This window comes from Synchiropus splendidus, chromosome 3 (genome assembly GCF_027744825.2).
Source record: "Synchiropus splendidus isolate RoL2022-P1 chromosome 3, RoL_Sspl_1.0, whole genome shotgun sequence".
NCBI classification, from domain to species: Eukaryota; Metazoa; Chordata; class Actinopteri; order Syngnathiformes; family Callionymidae; genus Synchiropus; species Synchiropus splendidus.
In genome coordinates this window covers 34,252,168-34,276,004 of record NC_071336.1, presented here as the reverse complement: position 1 = coordinate 34,276,004, position 23,837 = coordinate 34,252,168, and the positions used below count along the sequence as shown (strand labels likewise).

At 46.6% G+C, this 23,837-nt stretch overlaps 1 protein-coding gene across 4 annotated transcripts in view; it reads right to left on the bottom strand.

Annotated features, from left to right (window-relative positions):
- The window catches only part of LOC128756552 (collagen alpha-1(XVIII) chain-like), a 45,898-nt gene extending 24,265 nt beyond the window's left edge, over positions 1 to 21,633 (bottom strand). The window contains exons 1-6 of one of the 4 annotated variants that reach the window (XM_053861180.1): positions 20,968 to 21,633; positions 19,939 to 20,102; positions 18,652 to 19,847; positions 18,540 to 18,583; positions 15,884 to 15,902; positions 15,759 to 15,817 (exon numbers count right to left, since the gene is read on the bottom strand). In XM_053861180.1, the coding sequence (XP_053717155.1) occupies positions 15,759 to 15,817; positions 15,884 to 15,894 (70 nt within the window). In that variant the 5' untranslated portion in view covers positions 15,895 to 15,902; positions 18,540 to 18,583; positions 18,652 to 19,847; positions 19,939 to 20,102; positions 20,968 to 21,633. Of the gene's footprint in view, positions 1 to 15,758; positions 15,818 to 15,883; positions 18,584 to 18,651; positions 19,848 to 19,938; positions 20,103 to 20,967 lie in introns of all 4 variants that reach the window. The other 3 variants (XM_053861181.1, XM_053861178.1, XM_053861179.1) reach the window with 3 other exon arrangements.
- Between the last annotated feature and the right edge of the window lie 2,204 nt (positions 21,634 to 23,837).

Genomic DNA, 23,837 nt, shown 5'->3' with positions numbered 1-23,837 from the left:
TGCTCAGAAAATTCTACATAAGAAGGAGAGCAAACCCCAAGCAGAAAGTATCCAGGAACTCATGGAAGCACTGATGCTCACACATCGATGACTCAAGTCACCTCCAAGCATGATGGAGGGGAGAGGAGTCGCTCAGACAGATGACAGAGCCATGTGTTTCGACAACCAAGACAATTAGCCTGAGTCAGTTCAGAGATTGACTCATATGGACTCGACTCAGTGAGGGGTTTTTTATCGAGCAAATCTTCAAATGTAGACTGAAAGTTTGGGCTTCATGCAGCCACAGTTGAAGCTCTCAGGATCTGTATTTTCCAGCGCTCCAGTCCAAAGTTTGGAAGTCAGCCGAAGGTCTGACATGTTTGTATTCATCACGCCCGAGACACTCGTGTAGCTTATCCAAACTGTTCCTACAGAGGGAGGGAGGGGGAGAGGGCTGAGTGATACCATCTGCTGCGGATCTGCCGCCAGAGTTGTTCCCCACAGTCGGAGCGGGCCGGAGGCCAGCGCACTTGCAGTCGGCTTCATTCACTGACTCAAGTGCAGCGGCGCTTGTGAGCGCTCCAGAGGCCGGGGCAGTTTGGCTGACCCACATGTGGACGACCCGCACGACCCAACACGTTTCACTTGACCCTTAACTCAGGAGCCTGCTGTCGACCTCATCGGTGACAATATCGTGAGAAATCTGAACCCAGCAGTCGATCAAACTCGCCCTCGCTCTGAGCTCTGGTGTCCATTAGAGGCTGAATTATATCCGCCTGCATCAGAAAACTCCCAAACATTTTTGGGTTACTGTATAAGTCCATCCTGCGAGGGTTCCCCTCAGTCGCTGTAACAGGCGTGTGAGCTACACCCATTTGCCACTAACGGGTTCAGTGAGAAGTGAAAACATTTGACCTCAATTCTCGTTCTTTTCTTCTGTAGATGTCTGCGATGAGTGTTGAGCTTGTATGTCGACAAAACAGAACAACTTCTTCAATGGAACATCAGTAGAAAGAAAATGGTAATCATGAGAGAACATGGTGTACTACGGTGCAACAAAGTATCTGTCTAGCACGGTACACTAGTAAAGTTGGCGCTGCTAAGATGGAATAGTTCGTGATGGGCAGATGAGGTTTCATGAAACAGTGGTCTAATTATCAGTGGCGCTCTTGGTTTAGAAATGATGCGAGGTTTCACAGCAGACAGTGACATCTGGTGGCCTCTGAAAATCAGGACACTGTGTCATGAAACCTCATCGACCCATCACCAGTTAATGTCAAGCACAATTACTAGGGAGTAGTTCAGTCAAGTAGCTTGATCATGGACAGACTGACGTGAGGTGGAGGAGTCTCCAAGGATCATGATGTTTGCTGATGATGCAGTAATCTAGAATGAGTGTAAGGAGGAGAGAAGATGAATGTAACTCAAAAGAATACATGAGGAGGAAGGATTAGTGGAAGTGCTGGAAGTGACAACAGCTGAGTTTGAGTCTTGGGGGGTGGTCGTACAGAGTGATGGACAGACAGCACAGGAGGCGAAGAAGAGAGTGCAGACTGGGTGGAGGACACGACTCTCCGTGTTACAGCTAGGGTGAATGAGATGCTTCAGAAGAATGAAGAATCACACATTACATTATACTGAAGCAAAATAAAGTCCTGGTTACAGCAGAGTTGTTGTGTAATATTGTGTACTTTGAGCGTATTTATAGTTAGGTACAGTCTAGTTAACAGATTAGGCACAATAAAGAGGCATTTTAGTACAATGTGTCATAGTCTACATAAAATAACAATAACATACAAAGTCATGGTATAATATATATATAGATATATAGATGTCCACATGTAAATATATGCAGTATGTTGTGCAGTGTATTGAAGTGCAGTCCAGACACCATGGTAGAGTACAGCACCGTATACTACAGAACACTACAATACAGCACAGTATATTTTGGAGCTTTGGTGACGTAGCGTCACAGTTTAATAGTGTTTTCAAATCTGAGCCATCAGACCAACGGCCACACTGAAGTCAGACTCTGGTGCTGTGTGAGCAGGTTCATCAGCCGAACACGGAGGTGCCACTGTTGCTACACAAAACAAGGCGCCCACTGCAGGTTCACCTGAAAGCTGATGGCTTCACACCAATGGGGGAAATAAGGATGAACTTTGACCTCTGCTAAACAATGTCAGTCAATTAGTCGCCCCGATTGTTTGAACCCACGGTGGAGATTCACCTCCTGGAGCGAACCTTGACCCTCAACCTGTGCCACCACAAGACGGAGCCGTCAGCTCTCGCTAGCGTCACGGGTCGGGTCAGACGCAGGTCGAGCCTCCTCCTCGTTTTCACTCTGAACAGTGGAGTCTTGAGGGGTGGGCTGCCAAACAAAGGCCCAATCTTTCAGGGGGTAAATCAATCCTTACACCTTGTAGGAGAGATATTGGGTGTGTTTATATCCACTTCCTCTGGACATATGAGCCTGAACTGGTCTGAGCCATGAAGTTTAAATCCATAACTACATATACGTCAGAACAAAATGGGGCAGGAAGTTTTTAAAACATTTTAAGAAAAGAATGTCTCCATCCACCACTGAAGTCTCCTGTGCATCTGCGTCCTCCCCTCACTCGTGAACAAGACCCAACCGAGCTGCCCCCCGGGGAAGCTCCCCCTCACCCTAACGCCAACGCTTGTCCTCCCACAACAGGACAATCCATCTCTTTCGCCTCCGTGTTCTCAGACTCTCAGGTCTCATCCCCCCAGTGGACGTGCACCCCCACAGCAGCAGCTCCAGAGGAGTCTGAAGGCAGAGTTACGTAACTGTAAGTGGGTCAGCGGTTACGCCCTGCTCTGGTTCCGATCATAAGTTTGGTATCTTCATCAGTGAAGTGATGAGTCACAACTGTTTCACAGTGTCAGCTTCGGTTTGTAGAGCCGTGGGAGAAGGTGAAGGCTGGGCCAGACTGGGCAGCAACTTGGATTGACTCCACCAGATGATGAACCTCGGGGCTGAGGTCATGAAGCTCCACCCAAAATCACCCCTGAACCTCTGAGGGACGTACTAGCATGAGTGAGCACGGCGCTGATGTCGCCCCTGTCTGTCGGGGAAGGTGGTGAGCACATGTTCGGTGACCTGACTTCAGCTCCACCGAAGGCAAACAGCTCGAACCGGGCCCAGAGTCAGCACCAAATGTCACATCAGCCGCTCAACAGAGGCAGAGATCATCCGCCCAGCCCGACACACGTGTGCTGGCTTCCTTCCACAGCCAGTCGCCTGTCAGTTTGGAGAGCCCACATGTTCCGAGGGGCCCAGACGGAAACATGTATCGGCTCCATCGGCTGCTCACGGTGGTCTGTTTTTACAGTGGAGGCTCACCAGCCCCTCGGACCAGTTTATTTGCTGTATTTACAGCCGAATCACTCCGCTGGGATTATTGATGCGTCTCTGTCAGCAGCTCGCGGTGCAAGATATGAATCAGCCGTGGACACGATAAACACCGGGAGAGGAGCTGGAACTGCTCCAGGTTCAATCCCAATACAACATGGCTCTAATAGATACGTATTTGTGACCAATGATTTGGTCAACAACTGAACCATTTGAGTTCAGACATTAATATTTCCTCATGAAAAGCTTGACAAATAAAAATATGTTATAAATATATTATTAATAAATAATAGGTGAATCTTGGGTAAAAAAATATGACATTACTCAGTGTTGTGGAAATACATTTTGATAAAAGGTTTTCTATTTTGGGAGGAAATATGTCTATATAAAAATAAAAGAATGATGTTAAAAGATGAAAAAGACCCTTCATGAGTTCATGAGATGATACTGAACTGTTGCAGTCTCAACATGACTACAACAGTTACAGCAACAACAACATTACTGCTACTACTACTAAGTTTCCTTCCTACAGTGATGGAGACACTGACATGATGTTGAGGGAGGAGTCACCATGGACCATGATGTTTGCTGATGATATAGTGATTAGTAGTGGAGGAGAAGAGGAAGGAGAGAGTGTGAGACTGAAGGACTGGAAGAGTAAAGATGAGGGAGAAGTAGATGTCATGATGTACGTGCAGAGTCTCAGGAGTCAGAGAAGAAGACACAGAGGTTGTCATTGGGAGAATGGAGAGGATCAGAGATGAGTCTATCAGAAGGACGTGAGGAAGTTTGGAGACAAAGTTCGGTAAGACAGATGGTTGGGGAGAGAGGAGACAGAGTTGGACCCAGAAGAAGAAGAAGAAGAAGAAGAGGACCACAGTGCGGTTCTTGATGACAGAGGACATAAAGGTGAGAGTGGAGGATGATGAAGATGGTGAAGGTGGGGACTCCTACAGGTGAGGTTGACATGAGTCCAGACTGTTGACCAGGTTCATCCTCCTTCACATCCACAGCAGCTCTAACAATGAATGCTCACCCACACCGTTATTCTGAAGCACCAGCAGCATGAACAGGAAGTGGTGTCAGCATGCAGCTTCAGTGGATAGAAGAAAGCAAACTAAAAAGACTGATCTGACCCAAGTCCAAACCGAGCTCCTGTCTCCACACCAGCAGTGGAGCACGTTGAATGACTGCATGAATTTCAATCTCCTCCAACACGTTGCAAACAGTTCACCAGTTCCTCAAGTTTGACCTCATTTCAAACAGCCCTGACAACACCAGCTTCACGTTTCATCGTGTCTGGCGTCGCCACACAGAAACGTCAGCGGATCACTGCCTCTCAAGGCCCCACTCTCGGGGGCCAGCCGGGGACCCGCAGCCAGGAGGTCTGGGATTGATCCAGTCGGCCTGAAAAAGTTGTTTCAACTTGACCAGGAAGACGTTGCTGAACAAAATGTTTCTGGGAGACGCAGATTTATGTTGGTGAGCGAGTGTTTCACATCAGCGCTGCGGGCTCTAATGATAAACAGTTGGAAAACAAACGTCTGCTGCATCTTCTGCTGCCAGCTCTGAGCCACGTCCTCATGACGGAGACAATCCTACCACGTCTGATGTCATCCGTGCAGCAGACTGAGAACAGGATGCTCTGTTGAGACTGTTGTCGTACATGTGGGAGGTGTGCGACGCGAGGGCTGAACTGAACCACTCATTTCTGTCTCTGAGGAGTTTGTCTTCTTGTCTTGTCTTGTCTTGGTCTTGAGACGTGATGGACTGAGACTCGTCCCCATAATGCTTCATGAACGGCTGATGACCTCACGGAGGTGATGCAACACTTGAGATGTGGTGAAGGAGCGGTGACCTCCGCCAACATTGAAGTCATGTGTTTCCACGTCCCACCTCTGGCTGTAGGCACAGGATGGAGTTTCAAGAACCTGCTGGCCTGGTGACTCAATATTTGGAGACCGAAAACTAACTCAACATGTCCTGAAATCAGTTTCAGAGCACCAGAGAATGAAGAGTATTTCACCCGGGCCGTAAACGTGTCTCCTCCATCACCAGCAGAACAACATTTCAGGCGCGACTTGGGCGGACACTTGACAAGACTTTTTCCTCCAACTGTCTGGGAGTGATCGCAAGTATGCACACTGACATGACTCATCTATCCCGACCACAATGAATCGACAGCCCTTAAAGGCAGTTGCAAGACTTTGACAGGTCACAAGTCAGGACCCATTTGACTCCCTGTTTCTGGAGCTGGGACTGATCATGTCTCGCTCTGTAGAAGGTTTTAGAGCTAGAAGAGTGGAGTGAGGTGGTTAAACCTGGTCAACAGTCAGAAAGACTGACCCACTGTACGAGTCATCACCTGCTTAGTATGTCCCTGCAGCAATGACTCGATAGTGACCTGCATTTTGTGCATAGGACTTGGTTCTGATCCGTGATGGGGTTTGACTGGCTCAACACTCGACACACAGCTGCATGAGACAGCCTCTTCATGTCCAACAACATGAGTCCAACTGACCGACTCAGCTGAGTTGAGCCCTGATGATCCACACAAGTCATGACTCATTCAAACCTGGTCATTTCCTGTCATTAGCAACTGGTTAGCAAAAACAAGAAAAGTCCCTGGTGCGATAATGTGATCACATGGAAGCCTGTGATGCAGTCGAGTCACAGGGGACTCATTCAAAACAGGTCCTCTAACTCACAACTTCCAAGTCTTGACAGCAGGGGTTTGGGACAACTATTCTTTACACAGCTCAGGAATCAGTGAGTCACAGCAGGTGTGAAACAATTTCCTGTCTAACAAACAAGATTTGATGATTCATTTGATTCAACTTCTTTCAAACTCACTCAGATGTGTGGGATTCAGTCAAGTCCAACTGAGTACTAGAATAGTAACTTCAGTAGGTCATAGGGACTCAGATATGTGGGTTCAACTTGGTGATTCACTGAGTTGAAAGTAGAGACTCACTGTGGTGTCTGAGTCAGTCCAGATGAATGGAAACCTGAGGCGGTCCAAGTCTAAACTGGAGTTCAGAGCAAGATTCATGAGTCACCAAGAGTGTGACTCAGGTTTTCATCTGGCTGACTCACTCTGACATACAACATCACAGGTCTCAGCAGGTCCCTGCGAGTCTTACCCACCTATTCTCCGCCGGGCCGCGGCCCTCTGGTGGTCGCCAACACTAGTGCATATACAAAACTTGGTGAGTCAGAGGAAAACCTCGAGTTAACATCCAGGTTCATGTCACCTTGTTCGTGAAACTGTGACCAGAATTTGCAGAGTCAGCAAAAATGCTGTATTTTTGATTGATATTTTTCAACTCCACCACAAGCGTGACTGATTAGAAACTCGACTCGTCAAAATGAGCCGTTCATGTATGGAATGTCCAGTTTGGCCACAAAGACACGTCGGTCTGAAGGAAGTATTGAATCTGCTTCACCTGAAACAATATCACCGCTCAGCCCTTTTCAGGCCAGAGTTTCCAGTGTCACGCGGCAGCTCCCTCTCCGGAGCTCCTGCTGACCCATGTCATCGATCGGGCTCCACCGAAAACACACTCGCTGAGAAGTGCTGATGCCAACAGCCCGAGAACCGGACAAGAGTTCATGGGAGTTCAGCTAACAGTGAGCAGAATGGGGAGGGGCTTCTGGAGGGGGTGTGACGTTCAAAGAGAGTCGGATGAAAAGGTTTTTGTGATGAAGATGCGTGGACCAGTGATGAGAATGAAGAGAAGAGAAGTGGATCAGAGGCAGGAAGTGAGTCGACAGTTAGCTCAGAACCAACGCAGCTGCAGACCAGCTGGGCACACGCACACACACACACAACAACACACATCATTAACTCATTAAGAGCCTCTCAACAAACATACCCGTGGCACCGCAGCCTGTCTCACACCTCAACCTGTCTGTCTGAAGTTCAGCATCACCACCGCAGTTTTGTCTTCCTGAAGTTCATGACCACAACCCTAGATCATAGAGAAATTAACGTCTCACAATTATTTCCCTCCTCGTATCTCGGGGGCAGCGGTCCAAGTAAAGAGGCCCAGACCTCCTCATGATCTCCTGGGAGATCATGGTCGTGTTCTCAGATCACCTGGGAGCGAGTCCTGGGTCGACTCGCTCACTAACCCACAAGACATCTTGACTACCACCACCTCCTCATTCTTCTCTTGGAGGAGAAAATGTTCCCCTCTAAGTCTCTGAGACAGAGTTCAGCTAGTGACCACAGGCGTGAGTGAAGATCTATCTGATCAGCTGCATCCTTCCCTCACTCATGAACAGGACCCCTAGATATCTGAGCTCCAACCTGGATGGAATAGTCAGATCTAGTCATCTTTACCGAGGGCTGAAAAACTAGAAGTGGAAGAGGAGTTGACCCCATGAGCCCGTCTCTCACCCTCACCAGGTCCGACCCTGTGGGCCCGGCAGCACCGCTACACACACACACACACACACACACAGACTCTTCTTGTTGGACTCAACGGCCGTGGTCTTCCCTGGACAGGAAGTGGGCGTCTCCCAGGAAACACTCTCTAAATCGTGGGCAATCCTGACGACAAACTTAAGAGCCGGTCGTTTCCTTGTGGAAATATTAGCGCGCTAATCAAGTGTCGGACCCTCGGCGGCACCAGACCACAGTCTCACACACACACGTGTGCTGACCTCGACACCTCGCAGCAGCAGGATGGAGCATTGAAGTCCGCCGCACAAGAGAACAAACCTCCGACACTAAAGTCTCATTAAAGAGCCATCATCTGTGTTTGACTTGGACTGGGACTCGCCAGCTGAAGCCAAACACTGACGTGTCCTGACTGCAGAGCAGCAGCGACGGAGGTGTAGTTGCTCTGAGTCTAGTTGTTTGGTGGGAAAACACAGAACTAACTTGCTACACTGCAACAACAATGAATTTGAAAAAAGCAACATAAAAAATGACTGTGATGAGTTATCTGCTCTGGCTTTGCCTTTAATGTTGCAGGTGTTTTCAACCTTAAATGTTGTGTGTTCTGTATTTCACATTCTCAGTGTTATTTGCACGGATTTTGGCTTCGGCTGTTGAGTTCACTTCACGTTACATTGAACATTGCTTGGCCTCTATTGCTCTAATTTGCTCTCTTGCTTTTGTGTCTTCTTCTAACTGATGTTGTGTTTCTGCAGAGCTTCTTCAGTCAGCACTGTTGCAATCGCAACTATGAACACAGCCAATCCCTGCAAGTTCTGTGAAGCACCGCAGTTTTGTCCAATCACCACGACTTTCCCACCAATTCCACCAATCACTGGAGTCTCCTTTGGCCCTGCCCTATACGCAGAATCTGCGGCATCATAACCCCTCCTTCCTTGTTGAGATGACGTCATGTGCGTCGTCAAACGCCCACATTTGCCCACAAATGTTGCCGCCAAGGGTCATGATTCGGACGTGAAGGATCCTGAATCCATTCCTAAATGTCCAAATTCCCATGATGGAAATGTAGAGTAGAAGGAAGTAAAAAGCAGAACCGACGATTGCAGCGTCACCCCAGCGGATGTAAACAAACATGGCTGACCGCAAACTACTCACAGGAACATCATCATCAAAAATAGAGGTTTATCATTATTATCATGATTTCTTATTTAACGTGGCGATAATGTTAAAAAACATTTCAGCCAGAAACTTCTCAGGATTAAAAAAACCGACACTAGTTTTTTCCAAACTCGTTTGTAAAGACTCTTATTTGCCATCATGTTGTTCCAGAACCACAAATGATCAAACTTTCACCGCAGTTTTCTTTAAAATCTGCTGGCCATTATTGGTTGCAACAATCAATGAAAAACTGTAACATCAGGAGGGACTGACTCATGTGAGGTGCTGTGTCGTTTCCTGCTCCAGCTTTCTGTGTTAAATGTTGTGTGTTCCTGCTGTTGCAGTTAATGCTTGCTGACTGTTGTGTTTTGACAACCCCACACCCTCGTGTTTTTGAGTTTTCTGATGCGTTTGTTGCTTTTGCTTGTGTTTCGTCCTTTACTTACATGTCCAGCTGTCTTTTCTCTCTTCTTCTGATTGTGCTGTGCATTAGGCTTCGTCTGAATGCCTCAGAATTTGTTGTTGATTTGTCGTTGTGTCGAAAGTGGAGGACTTTTTTCTTTCATGTTGTCGCTGGCGTCCTTAAATCTATTTTTACACGTCAGGAGCCAGGAGTTGTAAATGTGTGTCAGCTGCGGGTCAAAGTGAGGCTCGAGCCAGTCGCCTGTTGTGTTTGTCTTCAGGTTTCACACTTGAGTCGTGAGTTTGTGACGCCCTGGTTTATCTCTTCTCAGAACCTACACGGCTCCTGGCTTCATGGCTCGCAGCAGTCTGTCACCGAGCCTCTTAAAAACTGTTTTCAAACTCCACTTCTGTCATTAATTAGTGCTTGTTGATGAGTCGACAAAACAGGCACCAGATTTTGGAGGAACATGTGCGAGTCACAGAATACAAAGGTTATCTGCAGTAAGACGGAATACATGTGTGTGAATCAGTCAAGTGGACAGGTGAAGTTACAGGATGCAGAGATAAAGAAGGTGGGGGGTTTGAAGTACTGAGGCTCAACTGTCCAGGGCCATGGAGAGGGTGAGAAAGAGGTGAAGAAGTGGGTGCAGGCAGGATGGAATCATTGGAGAAAAGTGTCAGGTGTGATGCGTGACAAAAGGATGAAAGGGAAAGTGTCCAAAAGGGTGGTGAGGCCAGCAATGTTGTATGGTTTGGAAACAGTGGCACTGAGGAGAAGACAGGAGGCAGAGCTGGAGGGAGCAGAGATGAAGATGCTGAGCTTCTCTCTGGGAGTGAGAGCAGGATGATGATAGGATCAGAGGGACAGCACATGTGCTCAGGTGTTTAGGAGACCAAGTCAGAGAGGCTGGATGGAGATGGTTTGGACATGTACAGAGGAGAGAGAGAGAGCCAATACATTGGGAGATGAAGATGTTGAGATGTTGGAACTGCCAGGCAGAAGGTGGAGAGGAAGGCCACAGAGGACAGTGATGGAGGTGGGGAAGGAGGACATGAGGTTTGGAGGTTTGAGAGAAGAGGAAGCAGAGGACAGGGTGAGATGGAGGAGGATGATCCGCTGTGGCCACCGCTGAAGGGAGAAGCTGAAGGAAAAAGGTGAAGATGTTGAAAAGACATGTACAGTGGAGAGAGAGCCAGTACATTGGTAGGAAGATGTTGGGGTTGGAACTGCCAGGCAGAAGGTGGAGAGGAAGGCCACAGAGGAGATTGATGGAGGTGGTGAAGGAGGACATGAGGTTTGTAGGTTTGACAGAAGAGCGAAGCAGAGGACAGGGGGAGATGGTGAGAAGGTGATCTGCTGTGGCCACCTCTGAAGGGAGAAGCCGAAGGAGAAAGAAGATGTGCAAGTCACAGAATGAAGCTCAGACTGAAACAAGTCTAAAGTCAGAGCCACCACTTGCGACAGCCGTCACTATCTGTGCAACACTGAAGCCACAAATGGATGCAGCAAAAAATTGCAGCAGTGCGCCGCAATAAAATAAACACTGATTGAATTAAGGTGAATAAATGGCAATAAGTCTAACACAAAACAACAAGACGTGGGAATGAGCCAACTAAACCACAACTGAACTGAAATCTATGCTTCAATACCTAACTGAAGCCTGAAGATGAAGATGAGGAGAAGATGGCGAGGTGGAGGCGTGAGCTCAGAGAACAGAGGGAGGAGGATTGAAGATGAGGGAGATGGTGATAAAGGGAGGTGAAGAAGAGAGGCAGGGAGAGTGGAGATGAAGATGCTGACATCATCATGGGGGGAAAGCGAAGTCAGAAGTGAGTCTATCAAACAGACAAGTGAAGAAGTTTGGAGACACGTTAGGGAGGACAGATGGTCTGTGTCGAGGAGAGACAGAGTTGGACCAAGGATGTTGGACATGGAAAGGAGGAGGACAACAATGAGGTTCATGACGAAGGTATGACTGCAGGAAGATGAGGACGGTGAGGGACAAATTCACAAAGGAATCCATGGATCCAATTCAAGACATTGTCAAACCACAACCCCCGACCCAGTGACAGAAAGTGGACCTGCACAGAGCGAAAAATGCTGACGTCATCATTGGTGTGACAGGCAGATCAGCTCCAACATGACAAAGTCGCAGCTCCTCAAAAGCGACATGCGGGCGGAAAAGGGTTGAGTCTGGATGACCTCATGAGCTCCAAGACCACAAATGGAAGCTGAACAAGTCGCTGTTGTGCCACGTCCAGCTCTTAATTATTTTTCTGACATATTGACTGACGCCGAGTCCAAAGCCGGAGCAAACTCGAGGAGGAGTTCATGCTGCACGCTGCCACACACCCAGTTCCAGCTGCAGACACAAAACTATACACAACCAACAACTCAAGACACAGGGGCTTCCCATTCCTCAACTCAACAAGTCACAGCACTCGTGGATGAAAACCTGTGGGGACCAAGATGAACACATGAATCCTGAATCACAGCGTCACATCAGCGACACGCTTCGGATCACAGAGCCCATTATTTTACACTCAACATGTGAACAAACAAGACGACAGAACTCCAACAAACCCTCTAAAGGAAAACAGAAAAACAAACTCGAAGCAAATGACAACACACAACTAAACAGCTTCCCATCAAACACAACAACCAGCGCACAGCAGACTCTTAAACACAACAACAAATTACGTCTCCAACGAATCAGCAAATCAACAAAACAATACCAAACTACCAAATAAAACTGCATTAACAGCAGGTGACGAATAGAAAGTTCTGAAAGAAAACCTCACTCTACACAGCTTCTGAACAACAAACTCAACACAAGGAGCCACTTTGAAGCACAACACTAGAGAACTACACAACACAACTACATCATGTAAAACAAACCAAACATCAAAACCGGACACTGTTAAACACAAAAACAAACAACAAACCAGCAAAAACAAAAAAAACCATGAAACAAAAGAAAACAGCGAAAAAATGCAATGACTGTTACTGTGGAAAAACTTATATTTTCAGCAAACTCATCTTAAAAACAGATATTTCCTGCCGTTTGATTTATCTTTATTTTTTATGTCTAAAAATGTATATTTTAATTATTGCCATCTTCAAAACAGATATTTTCCTGCTACTTTATGCATAAATCTAGGACATTAGACTTATTTTAGGGCTGTCAAAAGTAACATTTTAAGTAATCTCACCTTAAACCAGATATTTCCCGCCATTTGATGCTTATATCAAGCATATTATATTTATTTTTTTAGGACAAAAATGTACATTTTAAATAATGCCATCTTAAAACCAGACTGCTGTAACATTCGTGTACTGTGGGGATGTTGGAAAAAAACCTAATAAAAACCTGATATTTTCCTGCTATTTTAAGCATAAATGTATCATGTTTCCCCCCTCTTTTGCCATCAAAAGTTGATCAAACCATTTCACCACTTTCAAGTGCATATTTGCTTGGAATTTATCTAGATGTCCCTTTTCAGAAGTGTCCACACCGGGGGGCCAGAGTGCGACCTGCCCAGGGCCCCGCAGAATAAAAATCAAATATTTGACGCCTCCTGCTGCTGCGGCGGCAGAGGAAGACGTTGGCTCTCCCTGGCACCAGACTGCACCCCCACAGCAGCAGGAAGAGATTAGATTAGGGTCTGAAGGAAGGCCAAACAAGGCCAGTTGACCTTGCCTGAGCAAACAAGAGATAAAAGGCTAAAAATAATGAGGGAGGCTCCAAAGCAAACGTCGCTAAAAGTCGTCACCTCTGGTTGAGCCAGAGACTGCGATTTGAAGGAGAAAATCATTTGTTGATCAAGTCAGAATTAAAGCACCAGACTTTCCCACAGACACTTTTCGGAGCGACCATCTCTGCCGCGCGCTCACATTCTCCTGACGCTCTGGTTCTGCTTGTTCCACTTGCTGATACGCTCCATGTGTCGAGTGGACTCCAGCATCCCTCGCTAACTAGCTCTTCTTAAATCAGCAACCTTTTTTTCCTTTGGGAGTTTTCTGGGACGCAGCTGGGATCCACGAGTGTGGCCAAACAAGCAGCTGTGAGACCAGGGAAACAGGAAGTGACCTCACACCCGGCCCTTAAACTTGATTGGTTGCTGATCTCCCCGCTCATCGGCAACTTTTATTAGCCTGATGAGTCAGCAGAAACACAGAAGGAACGAGGAGAATGAGATATTTAAATTTCAATTAAATAATAAAGCTTTCAATTTTTTTATCTCAATGGCTGTAAAGATAATCCATTTCTAATATATTTATTTAAATATATTTGTTCAGCAGCTTTAGTTTAGTAATAATTTCAATTCACATCATGTGATGTTTTCAGTCTGTGTCACAGAAAAACACGATTTATTTTATGATATTAAATTAAAACATGAATATTATCAGCAGGTAAAATACATTAAAATTGTCTAACTTGCAAACTAGACAAACAATTTAAAATATAAAACAGACAAGTTGTTTATTAAGTTGTATTAATCATAATATAAGTTTAATTAAAAGATGATGTAGCAACGTATTGTTAATAATGAGTGAAAGAAAATCAGATGATGAAATGAGAATCAATATCACATGAAAGTACAAGTTATAAACCAAACAAAAATTGCAGTAATGTGGATTTATGTGTAAAATTAGGTACTTACATTTTCAAGATTTTTTTAAATGACTTTAACGTCAAAGTAAAAGTTCCAAAGTGAGATCCCAGTGTTGAGAAATGAACATGAGGATAATATGAAATTGACATTTTGGATGTGTCTGATGACAAGTAAACAGTGATGGATGTTGATGTTGAGAGTGTTGTGGATTGTTGTGTAGCCGTGGCGACCGCTCTGTTTACAAAAAGCCTGGAAATATTTGTGCCTGATATTTCTGCTGGACACAGAGAAACAGTGAGTCATGGGTGGCTCGAACACGGCCGGGTCATGTGACCCCGGAGTCGTCATCGAGAAGCGGCTCTCCGGGGCGAACACGAGCTCCGGAGACCTTCAAGTCCTCACAATGCTGCTTTTGTGAGTCTCAGCGATCACAGGTCAACACACACACACACGCGCACACACATATACACACACACACACACACGCACCACAAATGCCACGGCAGATTCCAGCTCTGTGATGAAAGCTGAGCTCAAGTCCAAGATGAAGCTGCCCGACTGACCCTTGTTACATCAGTCAGGATAGTGAGCTAACAACACACACCTAACACACACACCACCCAACCGTTGCTCTCCGATGAGCATTTTTAGACTCACTTCCCATTGTAACCCAAACAACCAGGGTTCTGCTGCTAAAGCTGCATCTCCTGGATGAGGTGCTGAATCAGCAAAAGTTCATCGCGACAACAAGCAAACCTTGTGAAAGTGGCTAAACGGTTGACATGAAATGTTCATTGTTTTGACAACTAAAAAGTACTAAATGAGTCGCAGCGTGTCTAAAGCAACTCACGTCGGCCGCACAGAAATCCAACTACCGACCAACAAGCAGAAACGCAGCATGCTACTTTAGCAATGGAATAAAACCAACGGGAAAATAAGGTAGCTCATGCTGTTAGGGGGAAGTGCTGACTCAGCCAAAATAATAGCTTGAGTGCTTCACAAAACCATATGAAAAAGTTTCAAATATAAATATGGTGCGTTTCAGTCACCTGAGACGTGGGAAGCCGAGTTCAGCGGGTTACAGTTATCAAAGTCGTAAAACAAGTGAGGTCCATGAACCGCATCAGAATGTGTGTGTTGAGTAAATGAAAGTAAAGGAAAAGTAAATGAAAATGTTGTGTAGCTCACGTGCAACCATAGAAAAATGTCGCCCAACCCGTGCGAAGAGCTTCAGTGCTACAGCAAAGCTAGGTGCCCAAGCATCTGAGATCCAAAAACGAGTCGCGATGAAAGAATAAACAAGTCGAGTTAAAAGTGCCACAGCTGGAGATAATAGGTAAAAGTGAAGTGCTAATGCTGCAGAGGTGCTAAGCCAAGTCAGGATAGGTGTAGTTCAAGTGCTAATCCACCCTGCGTCCATGACCACAGTCAACACTTGCTAATGTGGCTCATGTATATAAAGTATATAAAGTGCTGAATAAGCAGAAAAGTAGCTCAGGTTCTAAGCAAAGATATAAAGTTGAAAGAGTCAGAGTTACAGAGCAGTGATGCCACTCACATTAAGACCAGAGAGAAGAGAGTGGCAGCCTCACGTGCTAATGTAGCTGAGGTGCCTTTGACAGTGGTCTGAAGTTTGAGTCAGAACTTCGCAGAAACACACCAGAACCTGAGGTGCTAAGCCAGTTGAGGTGCTGCTCTGACTGAAGAGACACACTTAAAGCACACTTGAGGAGGTTTACAAGAGAAGTGAGGCACAGCAAATGAGTCAGGTCCTGTCAGAATAAAAGCCCGGGTTACTCAGCAGCACGCAAGCGCCTACCTTCCAGCAGCTGAGCGGAGCAGAGCGTGAAGATGTTGAGGAGAAATAATCCCACAGAGCTGCAGGCAGAGACACCAGTCAGATGAACAGGCCACAAAACTTTTTCTCAACTTTTGTTCATTTACCGTGACGTCATCCTGGGAGCTGCGGGATTAAATCCGAACTGATGGTAGGAGAGATGGACCCGCTCTGGCGTCTCCTCTGCAAGCCTCCAAACTTTAAACCCTCGCCCCCTCCTCTCTCTCTCTCCTTCCCTCCCTCCCTCAGACAAAGCAGCTTCAGTGAGCCCAGGACTGAAACCCGACCCCTCTCTGCAGACCACCGCTCGCTAATCCAGCCAAACCAAGAGTCGCCCTGCCGCTGCTGCTCCTCCTCTGCTGAGCCTCCTCTCCTGTCCTGGAGCTTTTCAAGCTTCTGTGTGGCCCCGACCTGCTGGGAGGAGCCAGTCCACCTCAGCACTCCCTCACTCAAGTCACCCCAAAATTTCAGGGCATTCCGACTTCACTGTTCCGAAGAGTTGACTCCTGGCGGCTGTGACCGATCGCTCTCTCCCTGAATACACCTGACTTTAGGAATGTCTCTTAGACCAGGTCACATGACTCTCCATGAAATCCAAAAATCACTGGTGTCTATTTGAGCGTGGTCTTCCATGAGGGCGAAGCACCCAAACAGGATCATATCGCTCCATTCTTCTTGTCATCACCCACTGCTGACCTCCACTCACACAGCTCCAGCTCCTCCTTCACTAGTTCTCCTCCGCAAACGTTTGACCTGCACAACCCTTCCTGCCCCCACCCGACCACATAGTCATCACCCCTCTGCCTGCACTCTCTTCTTCACCTTCACGTATCTCTGTGCTTAACTCCAGATAAACATCGGCACTCTCCCTCCTGCTTCTCTTTCCTCTTCTCCCCACCTTGTCCTCCGCCTCCTCTGTACTCCCACTAGTGATCACTGTACGCTTTTAATCATACGTGGCTGTCTCTGAAGCCTGTTCTGGACATATAGTATGAAAAAAAAGACTTAATTTTGACAAGCTTGATTCATGTAGAAACCCTTCACGTGTTGTGTGGATGAAATTTCACCCTCGGAGCTGAAATTTTATAAAAGAAGCTACAACATTTTTGTTACAAAAAACAGAAAATTCAAGTTGTTTATCTTTTTCAAAAAAATAATTTGAGAACAGGTTGATGTTGCATCCCAAATAAAGGAAACGACTGAAACGGAAAGAAGGAAATGGGTCTTGTTTGTCAGACCCGATGAAGTGTCAGCTCATTTTTGTGCTAAAGCAAAGGGAACCAAAATGGTTTCCAGAGGTGCCATGACAGGGCCTGTCATGCGCAGGGTGGGAGCCAGAGAGGATTTTCAGCAGGAAGATTTTGAGCTGATAATGATGTGAGTTTAAGGGGCTTCAGACTCAGTCTTTCGCTGCAACAGAAGATGCTGGCTACGTAGCTTCACCAGACGATGCATCCATATTGAGAGCATCTGACTCAGGAAAACAACCTGTTTTTCTGTTTCACTTCATCCACTCTCCAATTTCACAGTAGAACATCAAAGTCAACCATTTTTTTTAAATTACTGTTATTCCTGGATTTAAGTCTGAATTTAAATTTCCATGAACAAACCTTTTCAAGTGTGTATTAACATCACATTGGCAGGTAATTCATCATTCTAAAGTCCAGATTTGACTCTAAACCACTAAATAATTACTGATAATGAGCAGTGAATAAGCTAGTAATTCAATGGTTAATGGCCAAAACGTCTTCCCTAAAGTGTAACCATTGGTCATATAAAAGGCAAGTTTCTGTCAGTACCTGATGACATAAGCGGAAGCTCAGCTCAGATGGTTGTAGCGAGGATAAAACCTAATATCAGTACTATGAATTGGATGGGTTTAGAGCAGGCCTGGCCAACCTGCAGCCACATGCGGCTCTTCACCAAATGATGATGCTATGATGGGCTATATAGGAAACTAAGGAACTAAAGGAAAGTGGGAGCAATTCCGACAAAATGTCAAAATATTGTTCTAAGACTTGGTCCCAAGACTTGGAGCCTCATCAGATTCACCATCATCACCACTGACATGACTCGGTTCCACGTTTGACTTTGTCCGTCCCTGAACTAAAGGTCTGGCATGTGTTTCACCTGTGATTCACTGTTGATAGAGGTGAAGTCGGTTGAATTCAGTGGAGGGGAGATGAGACGCTCACACACACACAGACCGGGGTCATGTTATTGGTGGCATGAGCCAAAAATAGAAAAGTCAAATCAAAGGCGCACACATTTCTATCTATGCCGCTTGATATTTCCAGGAGGATCATGGTAAAATGGAGGAATTTAAAAAATACATGCACAAGAGACGTACGCCGGACGTGAACCAGCAACCTTGTGACACTTGTGGGATGAGCTTTAACCGCTATACTGCCGCCAAGTCACGTGACCAGCTGCTCAGGTGAAGCCTGGTGAGACCTGGTTGGCCACTGCTTCACAAAGAACTTGTGGGACAAATGGTCAAAAACTCCTAAACTCTGATCCTAGAACCAGAACTGGCACGGAGTCATGGCAATAAGCTGTTCAGTGCGAAGTCCTGATGAATCATGATATTGTGAATCAAAATGTTCTGTGCTGCCCCTGAACATGCCGTAGCTGCCCTCTGGTTCTGACCACTCGGAAGAAAACGTGTCCTGTCAAACGCTCTCTGATCATCTGACTTTGATTACACGCTGGTGACTATCTACTTGCTCAACCTTTCAGAAGTGAGGAAATGTCATACAGCACCTGACCATCTCTGGTTCTGTCAGGTTCGTGAGAGCGGAGCTGAGCTGTGGAGGTCAGAAGGTCGAGTAAGTGGGTCAGTTAAACACTGGTGTGAAGAGACATGAAATCCCACCATGTTCTCACACTTCAGTTCTTCAGCTTTTCACCAGGATCATTGAAGCTTCTCCTAGAATCTGGTGAAGACTGGAGTTGAGTCTGGCAGCAAGTGTCGTGGTGAGGAAGGCTGGCAAAAGCCACATAGCCGAGGCACAGCTCAGCGTAGTCGCCCAGCGGAAGGTCGCCAGTTCGAGCCCATCGCTGTGTTGCTGTGGATGAGACAGAGCATCAGTTCAGTTGGTGCTGTACATGGAAGAGCAATGAAGCCAGGCCGCTGCTGTGTGTACAGTAAAACTCAGTCAGAATCCTTGAAGCTGGTTGCTGCAATAAAACATGAAACACACTTCAGTTAAATTAAACCCTCATGAAACCAGATCCTCCCCAAGATCAGACTTGTGATGACATCACCGCAAAGATTTCAGGACACACACACACTCTCTTCACAACAAAACCATTCCGAGGTGCAGAAAACAGTGAAAAGTGGGATTATGTCTGTGGGTGCCTCTGGATTAGTGGGTGAGTCAAGGAAGAATCCTCAGGGGCTCAGGCGGCCCCCGACCCAGCTCACTTGAACAAAGTTGCTCCACATCTGGCAGCGGAGAATAATCCGCCATCACTTCACCTGATTTACACGCTACATTTTCTGATCCAACAATCTATGATGTAACACACTCGTGCTCAATAATGGGCCTTGAAATGTCTTCCTCCAAAACTATACAGGATCTTTGTCGTCACTTCTAAGATCAAGCATCTTTCAACTCTGAATTACACATAAATTTGTGACGTTTTTCTATGACAATACAAGGAGAAAAAAAACCACAGAAGATTACGTCACATTTAGTGGACAACAAAGAGAAAGCATCTCCAGTTTCACTTCAGTCGACTGCTGCTAAAATCTTTTCATGAAAAAGAGCTTCTTGTTTGAAGGAAACTGATGGTAAATAGTTGTGACAGAGTTTGAACTTGTAAAAGATCAGAGGATTGATTCACTTCACAGACTCAAGAGTCAATTGTGACTGTGTGCTTTTCTCAATCGGAGCGGTGATTTGTCGGGAATGACAAGCCTCCCGCGGAGAAAGTCGTTGTCACGAAGAAGGGGGGAGACTGGCGCCCGGGATCATCAGCAGCTCCAGATAAGACTTTTCCTTCACGTGTTTTGAATACTTATCGAGATGCTCGCGGCTCTTTCAACCCACGTAGGCGTCTGCTAACCTTCAGGCGAGGGAGTGATGATAAACAGACGAGGAGATTTGAGCACAAATATGTTTCTATCACACGGAGAAGGAGAGTTTGATCGGCTCACAGAGGAGCAGGCGCTTTGGCTCTCAGTAGCTCCAGAGCAATGATGAGATTCGGACCAACCGTGGCAGTCAGCCCTCCGTCATGCGACCTGATGTCTTCTGATCAGTTGCATCTTTCTCCTTCTATCTCCACGTTTGTGTTCCATCTTCATCTGTTGAACTGAATCTGAGAACAAAATTATTTATGAATGAAAAACAAAACTTGATGTAGCTCCTCCAATCTCCTGCGGTGAGAACATTCCTGTAGATAAACATTCAGAGCTCCAAAGACTTGATGCCGTCCTCCTCCTCTGAAAGATCCTCGAGCTGCAGCTGTCAGTCATCCAGCCTGAATCTCTCCGCTTTTGTTAAACTTTAGAAAAACACACCGTTTGCTGTGAGCCTCACAACCGCACACATCGGTTCACACAGCGATACTTGTGAGGTTCTGGGTGACCTTTGAACCTGCCCATCGCCCCAGGCTTTGTGAGGAGTCTTCGGAATTCAGCAGGACCAGCAACCAGCATCTGGAGCTTCGGCGTCCGTGTCAATCAAGAGCGTGAGTGACGGCGGGCAGCGGGTCCTAGATCTAATAATTTATTTAAGGACAGTCGAGACATCCACCAGAGAGGCGGGTCAGGAGCGTGTCACCGTGGACTTTCCCAGCCTCATCAAAGCGTCTGTGCCACGTCTGAACTCAACAATGGAAGTTTAGCTGAAGTGAGAAATGTGTTTTCAACTCTTTTAAGTCACTTCCTGTTCAAGCTGCAGCGGCGATTGTTCGCTACACCCCGAGGTTCAAGCTGTCGACACAGATAGTGTGAACCCTCAACGTCTCAGACAAAGACTCATCTGGGACTTTAGCCAGTTATTTTGAATTATGACTTGAGTTTTATTCATCAGCTCTTCCGTTTCATTTTAAACTCTCACTGGAAAATCCCCCAAAACTGCCGCCCACAAGGTTTGTGTGCCGTCTCTTCACGCAGCGATCATCTCTAAAACATGATTCCCAGCGTCTCTCTGAAGCTCAGAAACACACCCTCGCTCCTCACCAGCGTGTCTTGCAGTGTCATGTTTGGAGTCCTGAAGTGTTCCTGTATGCAGCTGCAGCGTCATGGAAGTGAGGGAGGAAGCAGCCAGAGATTGTCCATTCATCCGTCTGAGGCAGGAAGAGTCTGGCTGGAAAAGAGTCGTTCACTTGTTCAGGTGAAATATTGTTCCAGCATGTCAGCGTTTACTGATGTTGTTGTGGAGACCGACCCAGTGAACAGACACGTCATCAAAACCCTCTCGGAACATGACTTGTTTTGGTGGCACTCACAGCTTGTTAATGCCAGTTCAGCTCTCAGGTTTTTCAATTCTGATTTAGCATGTTGGGTTTTGTTCACAAGTGACATGAGGATGAAGACGTCTTCAGTCATGAGGACTTTGCCTCTGAGCTTTGTCAGAAGAGCTCTCCACTGACCAGTGGGTTTCTCCTCTCAACTGTGGTCACCAGCTTTGGAGTGACCCAAAAGGTTTCTCCGTCAGGACAGGTTTTAAAAGTGAGTGAGATACAAGTTAAAGTGGAGGCAGGTTGACGCAGATGTGTCAGTCAGTCAGGAAATAGGTATCCGGACCTTAACGTCCATGTGTGTGGCATTAACCAATCCCAGCACAGATCCTACGGTGACGCTGACAGTGAGGGAAACTAGTTCAGGATCATGCAGGGATTGAAAACGAGCCAAAGTGTTCCTCATGAGTTGTGACATTCACACGTTCATTTCCAGTTATAAGCATTTACTGCTCATAGATGAATGAAGCGATGAATACCAGGGAACACAGGAGTGTGGAGGCACCTTAGACGCTCAGTCATCCAGGAGATGCTTAAAACAAGTCAGTTGAGGGGGCGCTTGACAGGAGGTGGGGGACCTGGGGCAGACCTAGATATATTATCCCTCAGCTGGTGAAGGCTTCTAGGAATAGGGAGGTCTGGGCATCTGTACTTCAGCTGCTGCCCCCACAGCCTGACCTCAGCAAAGAGGAAGGAAGTGGAGCTAACAAATTCAGGTTCACATGCCGGTTGCACCGGCCTCACCTCAGGACCGGCTCCAGAGCTTCTGAAATCGCTGGCCTGCCTGACGGCACTCGGCTCAGCACTCAATGCTAAGACAACACACTTCAGAAGTTGGAGGTGCAGTGATTGAGTTGGATGAGCTGCAGATGTTTTCATTCAAAAGTTCTACGTCCAGAGAGCTCCACGTCACTCAAGCTGGTAACCGAAGGAAGGGCCAAGTCCGGTTCTGACAAAGCGTCATGAGTGAATCTTCAGGCTCGACAGCTTGGTGTTCGCTGGCTGCAGCGAGTCTCAAAGAAAACACGGCAGGTAAACACACAGATGCGTCCGAGGCCTCTGCCAAGCTTCCCTCCCTGGAATATATTTACAAGTTTTCCTTCACAAGCTCGCGTCCGTCTGCCAGGGGCAATATTTTAAATGCCGCCTTTTTAAACACCCCGTTTTTTTTTCGTCCAGCAGCCAGAGTGTAACTCTGTGAGCTGCTCAAGAGCTTCAGTGTCAGTTTCGTCTTCACCCTCAGAGTAGGATCAGACGCCATGTTGTTTAAATCGTGGGTCACTCTCGATTCCTCCACTAATCACAAGACAGCCAAGTCAAAAAGCAGAGCCACGTCATCCACCCAAGACTGTCGCGTCCTAATCAACACCAGTGATCGGATGAGTCGCGGTCCCTCTCCAGCGGCCTTTTTCCTCCCTGCCAGTCAAGCTCTAAATCTTCCTCCTCCTCAGCTCCAGGAAAAACTCAACTGGGACGGCGTCTTATCCTCTCAGCCCAGACTGAAAACCTCAGTCCAGGTTTTTCAGACTCTTCATCCAAACTTCTGGTGCAAGTGTCAAGACAAAGATCATAAACAAGGTCGAGTTTTCCAGGTCGCAGATGATTTTCTGAGCATCGATCCACAGACGTATTTCCGGATTCACTGCCAGCGATGAGGACGATCAGGACGTCTGCTCACTTGATGTGGGGATGCAGATCCAGTTTTCACTCTTGTTCTCTCATAGAGGCGGTTGAGTAAACCCTCACCCATTAAAAACACAACCCTAGAACTGGAGCGGACAACAGACATGCCTCTCCACCCATTAGTCAGATGTGTGACGTCCTGATACTGCCATTTAATGAGGAACAACAAGTAAAGCTACTTTTTCTAAAAGATTGGGATCCATTTTTGTGACTGCTAGACTCAAAACATAGCCGACGTACAATGTTTTCATGCATACAAACCTCACTCACGGATTTGTTCCTGCATGTGGTGGAGGAATATGGGGCCAAAGAAGGAAGTAATGTGCTCATGTATCGCGTAAAGGTTTTCATGTCCAAAGCTCAGGCTGCATTAGCAAAGTTGACTGCTGTTTTTCTGACAAATTCCAACGAGCGATGTAGACACGGAAGACACACCCAGTTTAGTTCACACTACTGAAGCTCCGAGGTTCGATGATGATGATGATGAAGGGAGTGCTTCCGCTTCAGCCAATTCCTTGAGGAATCAATGCGCCCTTCTTTTCAGGATCTCATTTGTACGACAGGGCAGTGGGAGGACGGAGCTGGTAACACTCTCCTCACATGTACCTTGTTTGGATAAGAGCAGCTTCTTGATGCTCTGCTTCTGATGTATTTCATTGATACAAGACTTCTACTTCCTGTCTCTGTTTGGGAAAGCCATCTCGGATGGTGTACTCCGGGTGGTGAGGTTTCTCTCACTTGGAAATCCAACATCGGGGTGTAACCAGGGAGGTATAACTGGGAATTTCCCAGATCCAAGCACAACAGGAACACACCACTTGACCCAACAATATTTGAGATGGAGCTCAGCTATCTAACACATCAAGACACTCCTGGTCGAATGGCTGCATTGAAGAAGGTGTTTCT